At 43.6% G+C, this 21,368-nt stretch overlaps 1 protein-coding gene across 1 annotated transcript; it reads left to right on the top strand.

Annotated features, from left to right (window-relative positions):
- Positions 1-16,460: 16,460 nt before the first annotated feature.
- Positions 16,461-18,473, top strand: LOC135500953 (piggyBac transposable element-derived protein 4-like). Its single transcript, XM_064792669.1, has one exon. The coding sequence runs from the start codon at positions 16,461-16,463 to the stop codon at positions 18,471-18,473; it is 2,013 nt and encodes a 670-aa protein (XP_064648739.1).
- Positions 18,474-21,368: the final 2,895 nt, after the last annotated feature.

Genomic DNA, 21,368 nt, shown 5'->3' with positions numbered 1-21,368 from the left:
ATGCACCAGTTTCGGTCAGATACATTAATTTTGACTGGGGCTGTTCAACTGTATTTCGCAGACGCATTGTTTTCGCTGTTCTTTCAAGGTGAAGATTTTGTTAATTTATAACTTCTTCCCGGAATTTCAGGCTTGCATGGTATATTAATTGCCACATAGGCCATCGTTTTCGACGTAACACGTGTTGTGTTTACATATTTTGGAATTTGGTTACGCCTAAAAGTTTAGTGCGCGGCCACGGACTTACATGTCAAATTTCACTTGGGAACGCCTAGATTCGAATTCCCAGGGCTTAGGCGCGGCGACGTGTTCAATTTCAACCGGTCATTACAAGCATGTGACGCTGTTTTCAAAAACGACCTAATGCCAGGGCCTAAGGCCTACACGCTTCTGTGAACACAACTCTTTTATCAAGAACTTTTTATTGAGAAAGGATTAAGCTGTCGTGGGTTCATAGGCCCTAACTTTCTTGGAACTCTATGTCTAGCCGGACTTTGGATAATATCCAGAGCGACGTTGAGTTGAAACAAATTTTTGCGCCAACAATAATTTAAAGTGGCTGTCACAACGTCTTCGTTGAATTATAACTACCGATGTATTAGTATTGCTTTCGTTCGTTATGAATGAACGTAACCTCCCAGACAAGTATTTTTATTGAAACAATTTTATGGACCACAATTTTAATAGTTTCGAACGTGAATAGTTCGAAAAGGTGCTATACTTTAATAATGTTTTAAATAACGTTTTGAGTTTAGAATTTCAGTAGTGCCATTCTCAGACTCCTTTTACTGTCATTTCAGAGTCTTCTGATATTTCCGCTCTGATATTCTTCTCCAATTTTATTCCAAGTTATTTCGTACAGTTTCAAGGTAAAAATAATTTGTATTTCACTTACAAATCATTATGGCGAACCCAAAGCCTGTTCCAATTCCAATTAATTTTGCACCTAAAGAGGTATTATGCAGTTTAGTTGGGATCGGCGATAAACGCGCCGATTTTATAATGCAGAGGAGAGAGGAACGAAAGTTATCGTTAGAAATCATGCAACACCTGACCGGGCTTGGAAGGGCGCAGTGGGACGAGTGGGTGGCCGCGGGCATGATCTCCTTTACCGCGGACCCTCGCGAACTAGATAGGTTCAATGCTAGTCTTGTGAAGACAACGGGTGAAGCACCTGTTGATCCACAGGATGATCAATTTGTAGGTTTAGCTTCTGTGGGGAATTTAAATGAAAATGAAGGGGGTAACTCTGATGCACTTGGCGATACCGAGGAAGAGTCTGAGACGGTAGATCTGCTGCGTGAAGAATGTAGCCGCTTAAAGTGCGAGCTGGCCATGTCCGAAAGCGGACAAAAGATTCTCGAGCAAAAAGTCGAGGACCAATCTCGTTTGATTGAGAAAACCCTTTCTGAACATCGTTCGGAAATTGAACTTAGGGAGAGGGGTTTCGATGATAGAATTCAAGCAATACATATTTCTTGTGATGATAACTTGTTGTCATAGGCCGAAGATTTTAGAAAACATGTCGCCCATTCTGATGAAAATGCAGCTCGTGCAGTAAAAGAATTGGCGCATTGTAGGACTCAATATGAGGCGGACCGCTGTCGCCAAAGTGAAGAAATTTTGGCGCTAAATGACTAGCTTCTACGGGCTAAGATGGAGGTGCGCGGTGCGAATGCCGATACCGCCGCACTAACCACCGAAAATTTCTGTGTACGTAGGGATAATGAAGACTTGGGCTACAGAATTAAGGTACTCAAGTTGCAAATAAACGGTTCTGGTAAACCCATGTCTCACGAGTTCCGTCATGATATCGGCGGTGAAGACGCTGCAGACGCTGAAGCCGGCGTAGGCAGCTTGCTTTCTCCGTTTGATAACAGAGCTAGGCCTACCCGCCGTGATCACGGTCGCACTGGCAAGCGTTCCGAAAAAAGCCCGAAACATGAAAAAGGATCTGACAGGATCCAACATTCCTCAAGCCAGTATAACGGTAAACCTAAGGCGTCGCATAGGCCTAAATCAAGTTATAGATCTGTTTCGCCTGCTAAAGCTAAGGGGAAGGTTGCGGACCGTCATGGCCGCAAGTGTCGAGCAGTTTCTTCAGATGCCACGACGTCACCATCTGACGTCACCACTGACTCTTCTAGTGACTCCCTAGCATCGTCGTTTCCGTCATCTGATGCAGAATCTAATTCGTCTTCTGATGAGGGGCGGAGACGCGATAGGAAACATAAGCATTCGCATAAGAAGCGGACTAGAAGTCCGATGTTACCTAAGATGCAAACTTTTTCTCGAGATAAGAAAGATAACTGGGAAGCGTTCGTACTGCAGTATGAACGCATCGCCAAGGAGGCACATTGGAAAGACGGCAAGAAATTGCGCAATCTATACAAGTGTTTGTCGGGCAACGCGTCTCTGTATGCGAATAAAATCAAGGTGTCCGGCTATAAAGACCTGCGTAAACAGCTCAGGCGCCGTTTTTCCAAGACTGAAGAAGCGTCAACGGCCCGACGTACCCTACGCACCATCAGGCAAAATGAAGACGAATCTTTGGAAGAATTTTCCCAAAGAGTCTACTTTTTGGCAGATGATGCGTTTCGGAGTGAGAGTAAGAAGGCGCTGGAACGCAATGCAACGGAATATTTTCTGTTGGGTTGTCGGGACAAGCCTTCTGCACTTAAGGCCATGGAGCAAAAACCGGCCAATATTCCAAAAGCGCTTAAGTTGGTAAAACAAGCCCAAGCAACCAGCAAGGCTATTTATGGTTCTTCCAAACCCGTCGAATACAAACATCGCCAGGTGTCGTTCCACACGGAGTCTGACGATTCTTTGGTCAGGGCAGTAAGCATTGACCCGTTTGAAAGTCGTTTTGCTGGAATGCAGAAAGAAATTGCAGAGTTGAAACATAGACTTTTTAGAAAACCAGACAGCGGGGCCCAGGGTCCTTTCACCCCACCTGCTACGCCACGTAGGGCCCGTTCCCCGGATAAGGTCCAATGTTTTTCGTGCAAAGAATTTGGTCATTACCAGAGAAACTGTCCAAATAGGTCCGGGAATGAGACAGGAAAGAGCGACAGGAGTCAGTCTCCTGTTGCCAAGTCACCTAAGGCGGGAAACGCTTAAGGGTTGAGACTGATGGCCCAAGCTCAGCCCGGGATAAGACTGGCCAAAATTTTATGTCTGATCGTACCGATTATGATGTGGTGAATTCGGAAAGTACTCCGAAATCTCAATTTCTAGATGTTTATACCGATACGACAGCGTCCGTACGCCGATGTGAGGGTTTGAGTCTAACAGTTCCTGTCCAAATTGATGGCCTACAGACCGCGGCGGTAATTGATACTGCAGCCATGGTGACTCTCATCAGTATGAAATTATATAAGAAACTTGGAGGGTTGGCTCCTCATTCTGACTCCAAGATTCTTTTAAGGGGTCTTGGTAACAAACCCATTGAAGCGTTCCAAGTTCCTAAGTTTAAGTTCAAGTTAGGCCAAGCGCGGTATGCTTGGAATGTTCATGCAGTTGAGATGAGGGACGATTTCCTTCTGAGACTAGATTTTCTCGCCGCTCATGATTGTAAACTTGACATCAAGCAGAGTTGCTTGTCTGTCAGGGGAGAGATCATCAAAACTAGAAAGTTAAGCCAAGAGAATGGAACGGCCGCTCGTCGAGTAGTTCTCAGCAACGCCGTCTCAGTTCCTGCTAATACCGTCTCTTATGTTAGCGCGCGGTTATTACACTGCGTAGACCCCGATTCAGAGCTTGTCATTGAGCCTACTCAGCATAATAGGAGTTTATTGGTCGCATCAACTATAGCCAAGGCGAATTACATTGTGCTGCAGGTCGTTAATGACTCGCAAAAACCAATTCGTTTGAGAAAGAACCATCACATCGGCAATGCCACAAAGTTTCAGTCAGTCTTGTCCCAAGACGAGGCAAACGTTTATGAGGTCAGGACGGTAAATAATTCCGGTCGTCAGCCGACTGGAAATTCTAAAGCTGAACCGTCCATAAATTTAGAGTCCGTTAATGAAGATGAATCTTTCGGTCCCAAGGAGACCGAAACTTTCATTCCACAGTTATTTCATACTTTAGAAGAGGCAGTCGCTAACCTTCCTAATTTCCTTACCCAGTTGTTTGAGCAGTCTGGCACTCATCTAAACGAAGAGGAAAAGCTTGATTTTGCAAATGTATTAATTGAATACCAAGATCGTTTTGCCAAAGATGATTTTGATTTGGGGTGTCTTAAAGGAATAAAACACAAAATTGACACAGGTTCCAACCCCCCCTGCAAGGCAAAGCTTAGACGAACTGCTATCCAATTTGAAGGGCAAGAAGAAGTACATTTGAAAAAACTTCTCGGTGTTGGAGTAGTCCGCCCTAGTTGCTCGGAGTGGGCCTCAGCTCCAGTCCTTGTCCGGAAAAAGGACGGGAAAGTCCGGTATTGTCTGGATTTTAGGGAAGTTAACGCGCGCACTCGTCGTGATCAGTACCCTTTGCCTTTGATTTCCGACATAGTTGATCATCTTCACGGCAATAAGTTATTCAGCTGTCTAGATTTAGCTTGCGGTTATCATCAAATTGAGATGGAGGATGATGGTAGTATCCAAAGAACGGCTTTTATTACAAAATTTGGCTAGGGATGCGAAGCTGCACGTGAAATCATGTGAGGTGTGCAACGCCAACAAGAAACCAAGCCGGACTGCCAAGGCTGCTCTGAAAAGCTATCACGCCGGTTTTCCTATGGAAAGGGTGCACTTGGACATTCTGGGGCTGTTTAACACCAGCAAGTTTGGCAATCAATATGTGTTAACAATGATTGACCAATTCTCTAGATGGATTGAGGTAGCGGCACTTCCATCCCAGCACGCTGAATTGGTCGCAAACAAATTTTTGTGTCATTTTATCGTAACCTTTGGATGCCCGGTCTCGGTCCATACTGACCAAGGCCGCAATTTTGAGTCTAACCTGTTTCAAGCTTTTTGTACCGCTTTAGAGATAGCCAAGACAAGGACCACCGCTTATCACCCGTCAAGTAACGGGCAGGTGGAGCGGTACAACCGAGTGTTGGCTCAAATGATTCGATGCTTCCTGAAAGGAAAAAATAACGAGTGGGACAAATATTTGCCTTAGTTGGCCATGGCACTTCATGCCACGGTCCACAAACAAACAGGTTTTACTCCCAATATGCTCATGCTAGGGCGGGAGGTGTTGCAGCCGGCAGATATTATGCTGGGGGTCACCGCGGCAAATTTGGAGGCTTTCAAACCATGTGACTGGGTTCAGCATTTAACGAAAATATTGGCGGAAGCCCACCAGATTGCCCGGGAGAACATCCGTGCGTCCCAGCATCGCCAGAAGAAAACGTATGATTTACGGTCTTATGAACGTAAATTTTCTATCGGTGATGCCATTTACAAGAGGGACAGCGCAACTAAAGTCGGGCTAAGCAGCAAATTGCGCCCTCCCTTCCAAGGCCCATTCCTAGTGGTTAAAGAAAATCACCCACTGTATAAAATTAGGAATCAGAGGGGAGATTCAGTGGTGCATCATGACCGACTGAAGTTTTGCGCCGATTCCCCATTACCACTGTGGCTCCGTAGGTTTCGGCATAAGCTATTATCTGGTTCTGATAACCAGGTACTGGCCCTGCTGGAAACGCCCTTGCAGGAGGAGGAGTTAACGGGTCTCCCTGAGGAGGTGGACCTTGATGCTACGCTCCTGTATGGAGATGCTGACGCTCCCCCGTTAGATGAGGCGGGCCACACGGACGCCCAGGAAACGGAAAACAGTCCTGTTTCAGAAGAGCCCAATTTGAGCAATAGCCCAGATGGGCCAGAATATGTCCCAGATGTCGGGCCTGAGGTGTCGGTAACCACAAGGGCAGGGAGAAAGGTACAGCCAAATAGGAAGTACTTAGACTAATTTTTGTTCTCGCTTTCAAATTCTCTTTTTAGTTAGAATGGCAACTCCCTGGTCTTGTCTCCCTGTGGATGTCGCGACCGGCCTTCCCTTTGTGAACGCTCCGTTGCTGGAGGTACCTGATGAGGGGCAGGACTTCCTGAACAACGCCCCGGCAGCAGTAGGTGAGCTGTCTTGCACCATCACCATTGATGGGCAACGTTACGTGATCGGCCACATAGACCCTGAAGACCGCGATGGCTCCTGGGTTACTGCAACTGAGGTGGGGCGTATGCAGCCCAGTGGATCTATTTGTCCACTGTGCGCCTATAAAACCACCCACATGAAGCGGCATGTCGTCCGGGCGCATTGCCCCTGGTTCCTAAAGCCGGACACCGCTTGCTTCGACTGTGAGAAGCAATGTGTCACCGAAGCGGCTCTGCTAAAGTACCACGGATGTTGCCCGTCTGTGTCCTCCCCAACCGTTGATGGTTGGATGCAAAAATTCTCTGTGTGGACGTACAATGTCCACATGTTAATGCATTATCTTAAAAACGAGATGAGGCAGCCAAATCTGGAGGCGTTTAGAAGGATGGTGGTGAGTCGGGGAATAAGCCCGGACCCACAGTGCTACAACTCCCCGTTCACCGAGATGGAGCGGAAATATCTATCAGTGTACGATGAGCTGTACTCTCAGGATTACGTGGTTAACAGGCACTACGCTCCGGCCAACCCGGCTCGAGTGGTATGCCTAATTCACTGGAGGACCATCCTCAATATTCTGTGCTGCCTGAGCCCAGAGGCAAGGGACCTGTTCCGGGGGCTACGCCTCTGCAATGTATCCCTTTAGATGTGTCGCACCAGTACTGTATATTGTACATAGCGGAAAAACAATAGCACGGACATTATTAGTCTGTGCTACCTGGGTTATTTTATCGTTGTTGGGTAAACAATGGAACTCGGAGCCTACCTCTTCGCACTAGTGTTTTTTTTAAACGGACTTACTTGTCTTTTTAAAATTGGGAGGAGTGTGGTAAGAACCGTCGCTTTGTCTCGCCCGGTCGCGCCGCCGCGGGATTGGCTGAGGTCAAGTGCTAAGCAGGCGGCATCAGCCAGCCACGTGACAGGCGCGCATTATAAAAGGTCCGTTCTCTTCCCGGTTTGGCAGATGACATACTGAGACCAAGACCTGACGGCAAAGAAGACCCAAGCGGCAACTAATCGTATTTACATGTAAGTACAAGACGTGGGACACCGCGGCACACGCACGATGTAAATCACACGAGATTTATCACACTCTTAAGAAACTTCGACCCCATCAACGGCCACTGCAATGGCACAAGATATACTGTCCTCCACCTACACCCACATGTCATTGAAGCCGCCATAGCCACAGGCACGCATGCTGGGAAGAAACTTTTCATACCCCGGATACCATTAGTACCCAGTGAAGACCTCTTCCCTTTTCGAATGCAGAGACGGCAGTTTCCTATCAAACTTGCTTTTGCAATTACTGCAAACAAATCTCAAGGCCAAACTCTACAGCGAATAGGCATTTACCTCCCACAAGATATGTTCTCCCACGGACAATTGTACGTGGCAATGAGCCGTGTAGGAAGAAGACAAAACATCAAAATACTTGCCAAAGACGCAAACAGCAACAAAACCAACTATACCAGTAACGTCGTCTACCATGAAGTCTTACAGTGAATAACCTACCCAGGCTCCACAGCAACTACCAAATCCTACCACATCTTTTAGAAACGAGTCAATACACTACATGTACATGTATTTGTAACGTTTCTTTGCCCACACAAACCCCGTCCCACAACCCATACCATCAAAATTACCTAATACCATATCTTTCACTTTCAGACACCACCAGAAAATATCAGATCCATATTTTCTTCTCTACCAACTTCAATAGCTTATGACAGTGTACTCTGTTTTCTTTGTTGTATATCATCAATCAGTACTCTCTATGTCCAAAACACTGTCACCAAGGATCCCAGGAACAATATATTGCAAGCACTGCTCCCAAATAACCAATGGTTTTCATGGATTTCCCAATTCTTTCACATCCTTGAATTTCCTGCAAGACTGTTAATGGCTAATGATATATTTCAATCGCAGCACTGGTGTAATCATTGTATTTTCTTTGTTGTATATCATCAATCAGTACTCTCTTATGTCACAAAGTACATCTCAGGGAAGAATGTAATTTACAGTGAACATTTCTCCCAAAAGACCAGTGGCTTACGTGACCTTTGCAAAGATGACTTCTTACCACATGCTCTATTCTATTGTAAATAAACTCGCTATACCTGCATGTTTTAAATTCACACCTCAGGAACATTGGTACCACTCCTCCGCAGTTGATCACTATTTCACCAGGCTCTTTCAAGTTCCTATGATCTATTACATTCTGTTGTAGAGTCAGGTGCCACACTTATAGCCCAAGACAATTATAGCCTGTATAGTCAGTGTGCATACAAGTGCACTGCCAGCACACCCCTACACTCAACAAACCTACTTCACAATATAAATTCACACCCCAAAAGGTTTTAATTGTGCTGGAGCTATGACGTATCACTTGATGTTATATCATGTGCTCCGAAACAGTGTTGTCTCCACTTTCCTATCTTCGAATCTCGGTCAACTGTAAATACAGATTACAATTTCATTGTCTACAAGACTGTCGATGCCTTAGGTTATTCTTCATTCTCACGAAACCAGTCGACAGAGCTAAAAAAATAACAAATCCTTTTCATATTGTGTTCCAACAACCCCAATTTATTATGACAGTGTTAAGAACTTTATTAGTTGTACCATACAGCAAAATAACACGGCAGTCTCTAATTACACACTACTGTCATCCTAATTGTCTTCACGAATCTCCAGTAGAACTTAGCAGCCAAAAAGATGTGCCTTGCCTTCAGGCCAAATATCATGACAGTCTTCTAAAATCTTGACATAAGGACGTTGGCAAAGACGTCAGGTTACATCATGAAATGCCGAGCCAGCCCACTTCCACAAATCGACCAAGCGACGCACACACTCATTAAAAGTTACACAGTCACCACAGAAAATGGCTGAATATCACTGAAGTTGGAGGCATTTTAGAATAGAAATTATGATCTCGCTGTCGGTCATTGGTTGCGATACCAAGACCGCCGGGTGTAGCTCAAATTATGACCAAAACCCTGACACAAGCGCCTAAGGATTTGGTCTGTATTTTCGCTACACCCGACAGGTCTTGGTATCGCAAACCAATGACCTCCGGCTTGGTCATAATTCCTTAAGTTAATCACAGTAAGTTACGCTGTTAATTAACTAATCAGGGCGTTGATTGTGTACACTGAATGTCTTCAGGCTTTCCTTAGGCCCACAAGTCAGTGTGCATGTTGTTTTTCTTGTCGCAGATCTTCTTGGGTCTATGCCTTTATTCACAATGGATCAGGGGTGGTGTTCCCGAAGCCATCGTTAAATGCCAAGTTAACGACATCGTTATGACATTTAACGAGACCCTAACGATCAGATTAACGACTGTGTCTCGAAGCCATCGTTACGGTCTCGTTATTCATATGCGATTAGCGGTGTAGTTACGGTCTCGCTCATTGAGTATAATGCGTAATTCTCCAACGCCGGACAATTGGTTTATTAGTGGTTATGTTTGCATAATACTCCTCATACATAAAAAGGCCCCACCAGGCACACGCATTTAGTCTATAATCGCCCCTTACTTCAGTTGGTTGATACTGCCCAATAGGTTTGCATTCGTGATAGCGACGAGGAACTACCGTTTTTGAGATGCCCGACGAGAAATTAAAGAGGAAGCCTAAGTTCACTGAGACTGAGCTTGACGCATTGGTGGAAGGCGTTCAGGCAAAGAAAAAGACCGTATTTAACAAATTTAGAGACGCTGTACATAATGAAGAGAAACGAATAGCATGGCAGAAGATAACGGATAGCATTAATTCGGTCTCAAAAACGTTGAGAACGGCAGACGACATGCGGAGGAAGTGGTCTGATTGGACCAGTGTGACCAAGCAAAAAGATACTCCGCAAAGAAAGGAAATCGCTAAAACGGGCGGTGGGAAAGCTAAGGATGTGCGCATCAACGAGGTTGAGCGAAAGGTTCTGATGGTCATAGGAAAGACAGCAACAGAAGGGATAGATGGTGGAATTGATACATCTGTGTATTCAACACAGTTGTCACATGGGATAAAAAGAGGAGTCGACAGCGCTGCTAGACCTTCAACTTACTCATCGTCAGCTACGCTACATTTTGATGAACTTGGCTCTCCGAATGAAGATTCTGATTCTCAAGAGGTGCAATGTTCTGATTTCTTCGGCAGCAGTAATCTTGGTGATGAAGCTGAATCAGATAACCCTGCGCCAGCCAAACCAAAGTCCCCGTGGGCACGGCGAATTCCAGAGGGAAAACCGCCGCTGTCTGCTGATTCGTCCACTACCACAACCAAACCAAAACCAAGTGCAGCTACTGGGACACCGAAGGGTAGCGTTACGAAATCATCGGTGAAACGTGTCGAAGTAACGGCTAAATCCACAAGCAACGATACATCCATGGAACTTGTGAAAATCGAACGGGAACGACTCTCTGTTGAGAAGGAACGTTTAGAATTAGAAAAACAACGACTTGTGATTGAAAAACAGAAACCTGTATTGTTGGATAAATTCCTCGCTGGGACGGATAACAATAACGAAACCAGCTACTCCCTAATGGATTTATAAATTAAATCATCTAAAGAAGTAATTCGGCAAGATGCTAGGACACACTCTGTCACAAACCTTTATCTGATTTCTAGAGTCTAACATATCTATTGAATCACGAAATGCAATGAACTAAATTTGCTCTCCTCTTAATACTGCTGAGGAAAATATTGAAGGCCGGCCCGATCAATCCGGTATCTCTTTATAAATTGGGCGTCAGTCATGGTTTCCAGAGGATTTTCTCTGACAGGATATTCCCGTGGAGCAACTTGCCTGCATCGGTCTAGTCCATCTTGCCCATTTTGCATTAGTAGATATGCAGCAGCCATTGCACACACTAAATGGACCGGTGACACTGTGAAGATATATAGCTAATGTATAACTGGGATCAACACTGTCTTCTACAATAGAAAGTAATTACGCAAAGACTTGAATAACCGAGAATACACCAATAATTTCACGCGAACCGAGCCAGTCTAGGATTTTTATTTTTAACGATGGTCCAACGACAGCTCTGGGGCTGTCGTTAAATTAACCATGTCGTTAAACGTAACGAACCTTTCGGGCACCGGGACGCATACTTAACGATGGCTTAACGATACCGTAACGACATCGTTACGCTAACGATGGCTTCGGGAACACCACCCCAGGTTGGTTTGCACTCTGACCTTCAGAAGGCTTCCCGGGTATAACGTACACCTCGATATTACGTACATTATGCATGGATCGGGGCATGTACGTTATAGCGAGGTTGTACTAATGCTTTTGAGCTTAAACTTGGTATCCACGTACCCCTTGGTGACCTTATTCAGAGACTAAATTCAGTCCTTTCAATTGCAGGCAGACCTTCATATCCTGTACATTTTTTGCCTAATTTTTGCTCGTTACGCACCGAATGCCAGGGATGACTGTAGGATTTCAAAAGGGCATGGTGCTGTGTTCGTTGATTTCATTATCACTTACTATTTTCTTTCAGCCTATGTGACAGACCTGTACCCTGATATCAAGGGGACACGATTTTTTGATATGTATGGAAACGAAAAATTGAGCAACTGCCGGGAAAAAAAGAAAAAAGATGATAAGGTGACAGAGCCCACGCAAGACAAGGTGCCCGACGTGGAGCAGGACAAAGATGCTATAGGGAGAGCAAATCCAGGACAAGGTGCTGAACAAATTTTGGGGTTTAATTGTAATTTCTCAAAGGCTTGAGCAAAAGATGTACCCTAAAATTCCTCAGGAGTGTACATGGTGCTTTTCCTTTAGATGAGCTGCAATTAGCTAAATCAAGCCGTCATTCATCAAACCACCATTTGTAAGCATTCTATATGATGAACATGGGGAGAATTATATCTTGGTGCCTTCTCCAAGAACGACTTAAGACTTCTAGTTATCAATTTAAAAGACAGGTTAGTGTATTCTCCTGAGGAATTATAGGGTACAAGTACAAGGTGAGCTGCGTCGTCTGTCATTGTCATCCGATCTGTTGTCATTAAAGATGGTGGTACGTCTTCCTGGGTGACTGTTACCTGGAGACCAGATCTCAGAAACCATATCACAGTCTTACAGCAATCCTTGTTAAGCCACCAGGGGGCAACATGTAAAAACACAGCCACAGTTAACCGACGTGTTTATGCTTGCTAGGTACTCCTAGGGAAGATGCATTACATACCCTAAAGAGTTTCCCATCTGACCTAGTTTTCAAAGTGTGCATAAACTAACTTTAGAATCGGGCAGGTATGTTGGCATTCCACTTGTCAATAGGTTATGTACCCATTGTAATGCATTAGATGATGAATGTCATTTTCTTTTTGACTGTTCACTCCTGGATTCTGCAAGGCGAAAATGTTTTCAAACACTGCCCTCTACCATCTACACTGATAGTATTGTTATCTGCAATACCATCAAACTATCAAAAATACTGTCCTGTAATGATGAAAATGTTATTCAGTCTCTTGCCTCCTTTGTCACAAAGGGCTTTAAGCTCAGACATATTGAAGTTCAGCACCTGCCAAAATACTTCTGAATATAACTAGAATGTATGAGTATAACCTTATTGTTACAATGCTCATACAGATATACTTGTTTTGAATGTTACTGAAACCCAATGTTTAAATCGCGAGTTCTGCGTGTAATTGTTTTACGGCCAATTTGAATTTCGCGCGCGTTAGTTTCAGATGCGCCCACTTTTCCGCTCCGGAGTTGTGACGTCAGCGCCTTCGCCTTTTTTGTGTGTTTTGAGAAATGTCCTTGCGCGTCTTTTTCGTGGGAGTTTCTCCCTTTTGTGCTCATGTTTAGGCCAAGAGCATTTATAAACGAGGTAAATGATGATGTATAGATCTCCCATGCCCCATTTGAGTAATCGTTGTAAGCTGTGGACCCGAGAATTTGGGCCTGTATTGGTCGCTGTTTGTGCTCTGTCAGACTGTTGCGAGCGCACCTCGGTGCACGTGTCCGTGTACGGGCAGTGCATTGTAGGTGTACTAATGTATGTGGAGGACGTCTCCTGGGTGATCTCACAGCAGCGTATTGATTTCTCAGTGCTAAGTGAAGACATTTTTGTAAGACCATTTGCATTCTTGTATTTTCAGAAACAATTCAATTTGATGATTCAACAACAAAGATTTATCAAAAGTTACTCGGCTCTTGGTTTATTTCCTGATCCTGTCCGAAGCCATACCCCGCACCAATACTTGTATATACTGTGTTCATTCATTCATTCATTCATTCATTCATTCATTCATTTTGCAATTGAACGATGTTCCAAAATGACCGTTTTATCTATGCATTGTTTGAATTGTCTTGGATGAATAATATGGCAATACTTTTGTATGGTGTCTTCTTCATATTCTGATAACCAAACAACCATAAAGTGGTACATAAAAATAACCATACAGAAACCATACATGTAATTCACAAGCTTGTATAATGGTACAAGAGGCAATAAAGAACCACCATCCCATCAAATATGCACCACCTTATGATAGACTCCATGGTGCTTTCCTCTGGTGTGCCTATCATAGGCACACGAGAGGAAAGCACCATAGAAACATCATCATACATTTGGAACACCATATGGTAAGCACCATAGAATCACTTCTATTGTACCATAGCGACACCATAAAGGTACCATACAGAAATCACCATCAAATTATTACAAAGGTACCATAAGGAAAGCACCATAGAGGTACCATGGAAAGCACCATACAGGACCACCATAGGATCACCAAAAAAGAACCACATGATGTTACCATAGGTCACCATAAACACCACTACAAAGGTACCATAAGGAAAGCACCATAGAGGTACCATGGAAAGCACCATACAGGACCACCATAGGATCACCAAAAAAGAACCACATGATGTTACCATAGGTCACCATAAACACCACAGCTACCTTAACATTCGATGGTAATAGTCCAAAAACGCCATAGGATACCATTAACTCCACCATGAGTGTATCATAGGAGTTACCATAAAACTTCCTATGGTGAAGCTATATGGTACCTAACTTATGGTGCTCTTATGGTAACTACAGAAATTTTTTTCATAGGGTAGCCTCGCCTTAATTTCCACTCTGGTTCAGTTAAGGTCTATATATGTAAAGCATACCCCCGGGATATAGAAAATATCGGCCCTTTAATTTCGTCGAGTTTAAGCTTATTTCTGCATGCTGCGATATTGGACGATTGGACAGCAATCTTTGTAATTGGATGATAACTGAATTAGTTATTATATTGTTAATGTGGTGTATCGAACGATTTAGTATCATTCAGCGGAAATACATTTGTCGGGGATGCGCGATTTCGTGCCTAAATACTGTCTATTGAGAAGCAGTCGATTTAAACGTTTTGTTTGTTCCGTAGTTTACTATAATATTAATGGGGTTAGGGAAGATATTAACTGTCCAAATTGTCCGATCATGGCAAATTGCTAATTCATAGCATGCGAATAGATTTATAATATTGTAATTGCATGCAATTAGGAAATTTGTATTTAATACTGATGCCTTGCTTGAATAAACAGTTTTTGAGAAAGATTTTGGAAATGTTTCGGCTTTGACTACGTCCGTGTAATCAAATCGTGGTAACCCCACGTAGCCTGGAAGAAGGCAGAAGTAATCAAGTTGCAGAAAAGGAACGAGAACTTTTCATTGGTGACCTTCCCAGGACAATTTAGTGATTAAAGGCCATATATCAAGGTTTGAAAACATGCTTGATACTCATGAAATATGTTGAGGGTTAAAAAAACAAGATCCCAGACATTAAAAAAATTCTAATAATAAAGTCATTATTTAGTTATTTCAATTTTCAATTTTAAACTATTTGAATTTCCCACCACACACAACTTTAGATTAGTTCCACATGTGGCCGCTAGGGATTTTTTGATGACGTAGATCAGGTCAGTCAGAACAAAGCAAGATGGCTTCCGCATACAGTTCAGAGAGTGAGAGCAGTGAATTTGAGGATGTTTTGGTCGATATAGAAGGATATTTAAACGTTGAGCCGTACATGTTCGAGCCATTAATATCACTAGATCATAATGAGAGTGATCATTCGGACGAAAGTGATTAGAATTTGTGGTTAATCAATTTGCATGGCAGACGTGCCGATATAGCAAAGAAGACATTGATAGACGGTTGCAGATGCATAACATGTATGATTTTTGAACAGACTAATGTTGCACAATATTGTTTCGCCTCGTCTGTGTTGTATCGCCAGTTATGTCATGACGCTGAACTACTATTGAAAAGTGACGGTATTATGCACAATCATCTTGACGTGACGATATAATGCCGTGCAACGTTAGATAGGCCTAGATGTCAGATGACAATAATCTGTCATTGACAGTGGCTGTCACTGACACTGACCTGTGTCGCTGTCACCTTGCTATGGCTGGAACACAAGAAGACACTATGCGGTATCACAGGCCCCAATAGGGCCTACACATTATGTATAACAACCGACCTCAGCAGCCTCGGGCATTAAATGCAATTGACATGGTTGGAACAGCTGTTTTTAACAAGTGGCATTTAATATTCAGTTGGATGCAGATATCCGGCTTCATGTGATAATCCGTATCGATAAAGTGATCACTGCAAAGTTTGGCCGAAGGCCCAGGCTTCCAACACTCCAAACGTTTGCACTTCCGAATCCACAGCTTCCTCCTCTCTCGTTCAACTGGCTTTGGAAATTCATGAAAATGGGTCCCATCCGTCATTCGATTGTTCTTTGTGCTATCCTTGACACAATTCGGAGCCACACAATACACCATAGTGAATGAAACACATTACTTCCAGGTGTGCATAATTAATTAAGGCCCTCCTGCTTTTATGATTGCATGACATGTACAGATAACCTGATCTACATCACAACTTTTGCTGAACCCGCCGCCTGGCTCTAACAAGCCAGTTGCTAGCCTGATTAGGTAATCAAGTTGTCAAACATATAATTGGCTATATCTTCAAAATGGATGGAGCTAATTGCATTTGGTTTTCTGTATTGTATAAAGTGTTAGGTACACTTTTGAAATCGTCTTACAGCAGAAAATGGCAAAAAACCTTGATATATGGCCTTTAACCCTTAAACCGCCAGAGGCGACGATCGTCGAAACATAGGGGTAAACCGCCAGAGGCGACGATCGTCGAAATTGTACTATTGCTACTTTAGGTCCACTGTGTTAGGCCAGGAGGCAGCACATGCTTGTCCTGCGCTAGTATTCCGTGTAGATCGATACACTAGGCGTTGTTTACAAGTGTTTCTTGTATGTTGATGTGTAGAAAGTCTCGGAGCATTTTGATCTCAAAGTTTTGGTAAATTTGAGGAAGAATGGCTGCCAGGAGTAATAGAAGGATGACAGTAGACGATGTTGTGGCTGATCTTGTGGCCCAGTCTGACTCTGAAAATGAGTATTTGGACGATGATTTGAGTGGCAGTGATGATTCTATGCCCGGTGTACATAATGTACAGGATGCTACAGGGGGTCCCAATGATGCTGCATCCTCTGATGATGATGATGGGGCTTATGTCCCCCCACCAGTTGATGATGTTACTAGTGAAAGGGAAAGTTCTAGTGACCCAAACAGTGCCTTATCTGATTCTGATGATGCTATGCAACAGGCAGCTGCCCCCCAAAGAGGGAGAGGTAGAGGCAGAGGCAGGGGCAGAGCCAGAGGTAGGGGGCGTGGTCGAGGCCAAGGCAATGCTCCGCCACCTCAACCAGGGGCCAATGCAGTCAGAAATGACCCAAGGATCCGTGATCTACAGTGGCGTGACCATGATGGAATAGTCCCGCTATGGTGCCCTCAGTATACCAGAGAACATGGAGCTACTGGACAGTTGCAGGGAAAGACTCCTTATGATTTTTTCTCTCTGTTCTTTCCGGAAGAGGCCATTGATCTGATTGTTACAGAGACAAATCGATATGCACTGCATTTTTTTGATACTCCAGTTGATTTTCCTACTTGCTCCCGCTTCCATGATTGGGAAGATGTAACTGCTGCAGATGTGAAGATCTTTTTAGCAATACAAATAGGGATGGGGCTCTGCTCAAAACCAAATCTGGAAGATTACTGGAGTGATTTCTGGCTGACTTGTACGAGTGGGTTCACTGAATACATGCCACGCAACAGATACGAACTTATATCTAGTTTCCTGCACTTCAGTGACAACTCGTTGCAGCCAGACAGAGATACTCCAGGGTATGATCCATTGTATAAGCTTCGCCCACTGCTTGATATTACTGGTCCAACATATCAGCAGCACTACATTCCAGAACGAGAATTGTCAATTGATGAAAGTATGGTGAAATTCAAAGGACGACTATCTTTCAAGCAGTATATGCCCAACAAACCCATAAAGTGGGGAGTGAAAGTGTGGGCTTTGTGTGAAAGCACCAGTGGTTACTGCTTGGGTTGGTATCCCTACACAGGTAAACAAAACGTGACAGGACTAGGACTTGGGTACGATGTTATCGACGCCCTCACACAGAACTTTCATGCATATGGACATCATTTGTTTTATGACAATTTTTATTCCTCACCTTTTCTCAGTTTGCAAATGATGGATCATGATATTGCAACATGTGGTACCATCAGACCTGACCGCATTGGATATCCAAGAAACTTTACTGACATTCGCCTGGCTCGTGGTGCAGCCCCTCTGTTCAAGAAGTCAGGGAACCTCATGGCATGCACTTGGCAGGATAATAAGCGTGTGAATGTGTTGTCAACAATCCATGGCATTGGAGTGAATGTCAATCAGGTCAGGGACAGGAAAGATGCTACAGGCTTCAGACAAGTACATAAACCAGTTTGTATTTCTGAGTACAATAAGTATATGGGGGGCGTTGACCTGATGGATCAGCTGCTTCAGTACTATGAGTTCCCTCATTGGAGCCACAAGTGGTATACACCCATCTACCACCGTATTCGTGAAGTTGCAGTTGTAAATGGCTTCATTCTTTACAAGAAAGTCAATCCTCAGGGCAAGATGTCACATTTGAAGTTCAGACAAGGGGTTATTGATGGATTGGTACAAGGTTTGGCTTCAACCCGCAAGCGCCGTGGCCGTCAAAGTCTTGCAGCTGACAGGGATCTCCGCCTAACGGAGAGACATTTTGGCTGGACCCCTACCAAGAACTACAAGCCAGACTGCTCTGTCTGTTGTGATAGAAAGATAAAGAGGGTGCAAACTTCAGATGGTTGCAAAAACTGCAACAAGCCTATGTGTTGGCCAGAATGCTTTGAGGTCTATCACACGGTGCAGGACTATCGACGCGTTGGTAGGACCATTTCTCAAAGGAAATATGACGCCCGGGATGCTGCAAGGAACCAGCAGTAACAATGGGAATAGCTTATTCTGTTAGTTAGTAACTGGAAAACAGAATAAGCATACAATAAACTGACAATAACAAGGTGTTGTGTAAAAAGAACTGAACTTTATTCGATAACGAGTGGATATTACCATTGTATTTACGTTTTGGACCACAAGGGGTTAATTTGGTATCCTTTTCAAGAAAACCAAGTACGCAGATTGAAAGTTTAGGTTAGAACAAACAACTTTTATATACATTGTTTGTTGATACTACTAACATAACTAACTCTAATTTGCAGTTGAATTATACATACGTAATCTATTGTTTTACCTATTGTTAATTCGGCAATGGAAATTACCTATAATATGTAAATTCGGCGGTTTAAGGGTTAAGAAATGAGACGGAAAGATGCACTTGGACTGCGAAATCGAGTTTGCCCAATGGGGCTTGCGGTGCTAGTTTTGACGGATGGATTTTATAATGCCGATAATGAAATGAAAAAGGACCATGAGATTTGGTAAATGGATAATGGAAAACTATGGAAATCTTGATGGGTGGAGGAGAAGTAAAAACTGTGAGTGTTTTGTTCAGCTCAGAACTCGTGCTAAAAAGTAGGTGAATACGACGGATTTTAACCAGACATGTTTTAATTGCGGAACACAGAGAACACTACGTTTTGAAACATTGTTTCTGTTTTTGTTTTATTGTGTCAATTGTGGAACACTCGGGGACACAAAAACACGTTTTCACTTTTCACCCGTTGGAACATTATACCATGGAGGTATTATTAAGAAGGAGAGAGAACGGCCTAATAACTCAGAATTAATCCCCTACTAATCCCCGACTTGCATTGTTTGCCCCATTGTTCTCCAATACACATTCCTCGCGGCAGCGCTCTTTGTGTACGATCATCCCTTCCGACAGCGAACCGAACTGCAGCGCCCTCTATAACATTCGACCCGTAGTCGAAAGTTTTATTCTCGTGTTTCGCGCTTTGGTGTTGTTGATTTAGTAATGGCCGCGAGTTCTTCGAATTCGTGACAGAATTCTCGAAAAAAAGAGACCAAAATCGCAAAAATCGGTTGATAGATTCCAGACGCACAATAGATTAAAGGTTTGTACTATACTTACTTTCAAATTACGAATTTAAGTGTTTCTAAAACTTTCTAGAAGGAACGATTTTGACCAATAAATAGATGAAGGTTTGAATGATTGTGTACATATTGTCAAATGCATGCGAACTGATGCGAACATTTAGAATTTTGTTTCTGAAGATCACCGTTTTCTGGAAAAGCAGTATGGCCACACCCCTCTCTCTAGCTACTTTCTATGGTTGTTGCTATCATCTGGAGTACCTCCATGCTGTTTAAAAGACAGGATGACTATGATATATGCCTACCATCCATTCCATGATCATGTCCATCATCATGTCAATTGTCATCACTTATTCACTATCAGTCAGTCATGATATGATGATGATGATGATGTGAATATGATGACACTTGACAGGATAGTCACATTCAAATACCGGCTAATTGTATTCATTTCTTTTCTTTCTCAGATGAATCTGCACGATGTGTGTCGTCTCTGTGGCTCAGAAAACATACAAAAGAATAGCCATCACCGGCATCAGCCCTGCCAAAAGGAGAAGTTCAAAGTCGCTATAGAGAGAGCTCTCGGGTTTGACGTGTGCATGGATCATGAGAATTATCCCCCATACATCTGTGAAGCTTGCAAGAGGAAACTGGAAAGATGGTGGCGGAGTGGACAATACCGGAAACAAAGTGTTAATATAGCTGTTTCGTCACGTTGTTTTGACGTTCCTGGAGAAAATTTGTGGAATATCAATGAAGCCAAAGCCATAGGTACTGAATGCGGATATACTTTAGTGGAAAAACAGACTGGATTGTTGTTTCTGCTAATGGGGGAAAACGGTTTCCCTGAGAAATGTTTTAAACTGAAAAGTGACAGGACTTGGGAAATGTACATATATGGACATTTGATAACAGACCCAGTGATGGATATCTCTTCAGCCCATGTCTTAGATTCTAAGGAGGACGTTAGCAAGCTTCTCCATTTCCTGAGTAACTGTCGTCCTTGCCCTGGACTTGGCGGATTTTCTGACTTGTGCCGCGACCTTTTCCCAAGTGGACTGGCTATATTCCGGCGACCAGATGGAACCCTTGAAGCAAAGGAAGACGGACAACATACAGGCAGTAGTTCAATAGTCTGCCACTTAAAGTGTGAACTTTATGCCCCTCCAAATGTTGTTCGTTGCTCAGTCTGCACCCAATACAGGCCCATCTTATGTGCAAAACAAGCTGCATTTTCCCAGAGAACCAGGCTTACTCCAGGTGACCACATCCTTTCCTCCCACACCAGAAATGATAGGCTCTCACCTGGAGCAATGAAATGTAAACTGACGGCCTTACAAAAGGAGAGACATTATTTGAAACGGCATGTGAAAAGCTTGAAGGAAAAAGTTCAAGACTTGTTGAAAAAGGGAGATGTGCAGGTGGCAGATTCACTTAACAAGTCCCTACTGCAAGTGATGGAAGACAATACCAGTCAAGTTCTCCAAAGTTTTGAGGCTGGTTCTCCCATGGAACTGCTCTGGGAACAGCAGCTTTTAGCAGCAAGAAAACCTAGCAAACAGATGAGATGGCATCCTGCTCTTATACGGTGGTGCATAGCACTCCATTCAAAGTCGCCTGCTGCATACCGGATGATAGGCCGAAGTAAATTTCTCCGTTTACCACATGAAACCACTCTCAGGGATTATACTTCTTTCACCAAGTCATCAAGTGGTTTCAATAACCATGTGCTAGAAAGGATAGTGAAGGACCACCTATCAGACATGCCTGATTTCAAGTTTAATGTTAGCTTGCTCTTCGATGAAATGAAGATAAAATCGGGACTAG

The sequence above is a fragment of the Lineus longissimus genome, chromosome 17, assembly GCF_910592395.1.
Source record: "Lineus longissimus chromosome 17, tnLinLong1.2, whole genome shotgun sequence".
Classification (NCBI taxonomy): domain Eukaryota; kingdom Metazoa; phylum Nemertea; class Pilidiophora; order Heteronemertea; family Lineidae; genus Lineus; species Lineus longissimus.
The sequence above is the reverse complement of the archived record's forward strand: the minus strand, read 5'-3'. Positions and strand labels throughout refer to the sequence as shown.

Coding starts and splice junctions, on each gene's coding strand:
- LOC135500953 (XM_064792669.1), top strand. CDS start 16,461: ATGGCTGCCAGGAGTAATAGAAGGATGACAGTAGACGATGTTGTGGCT.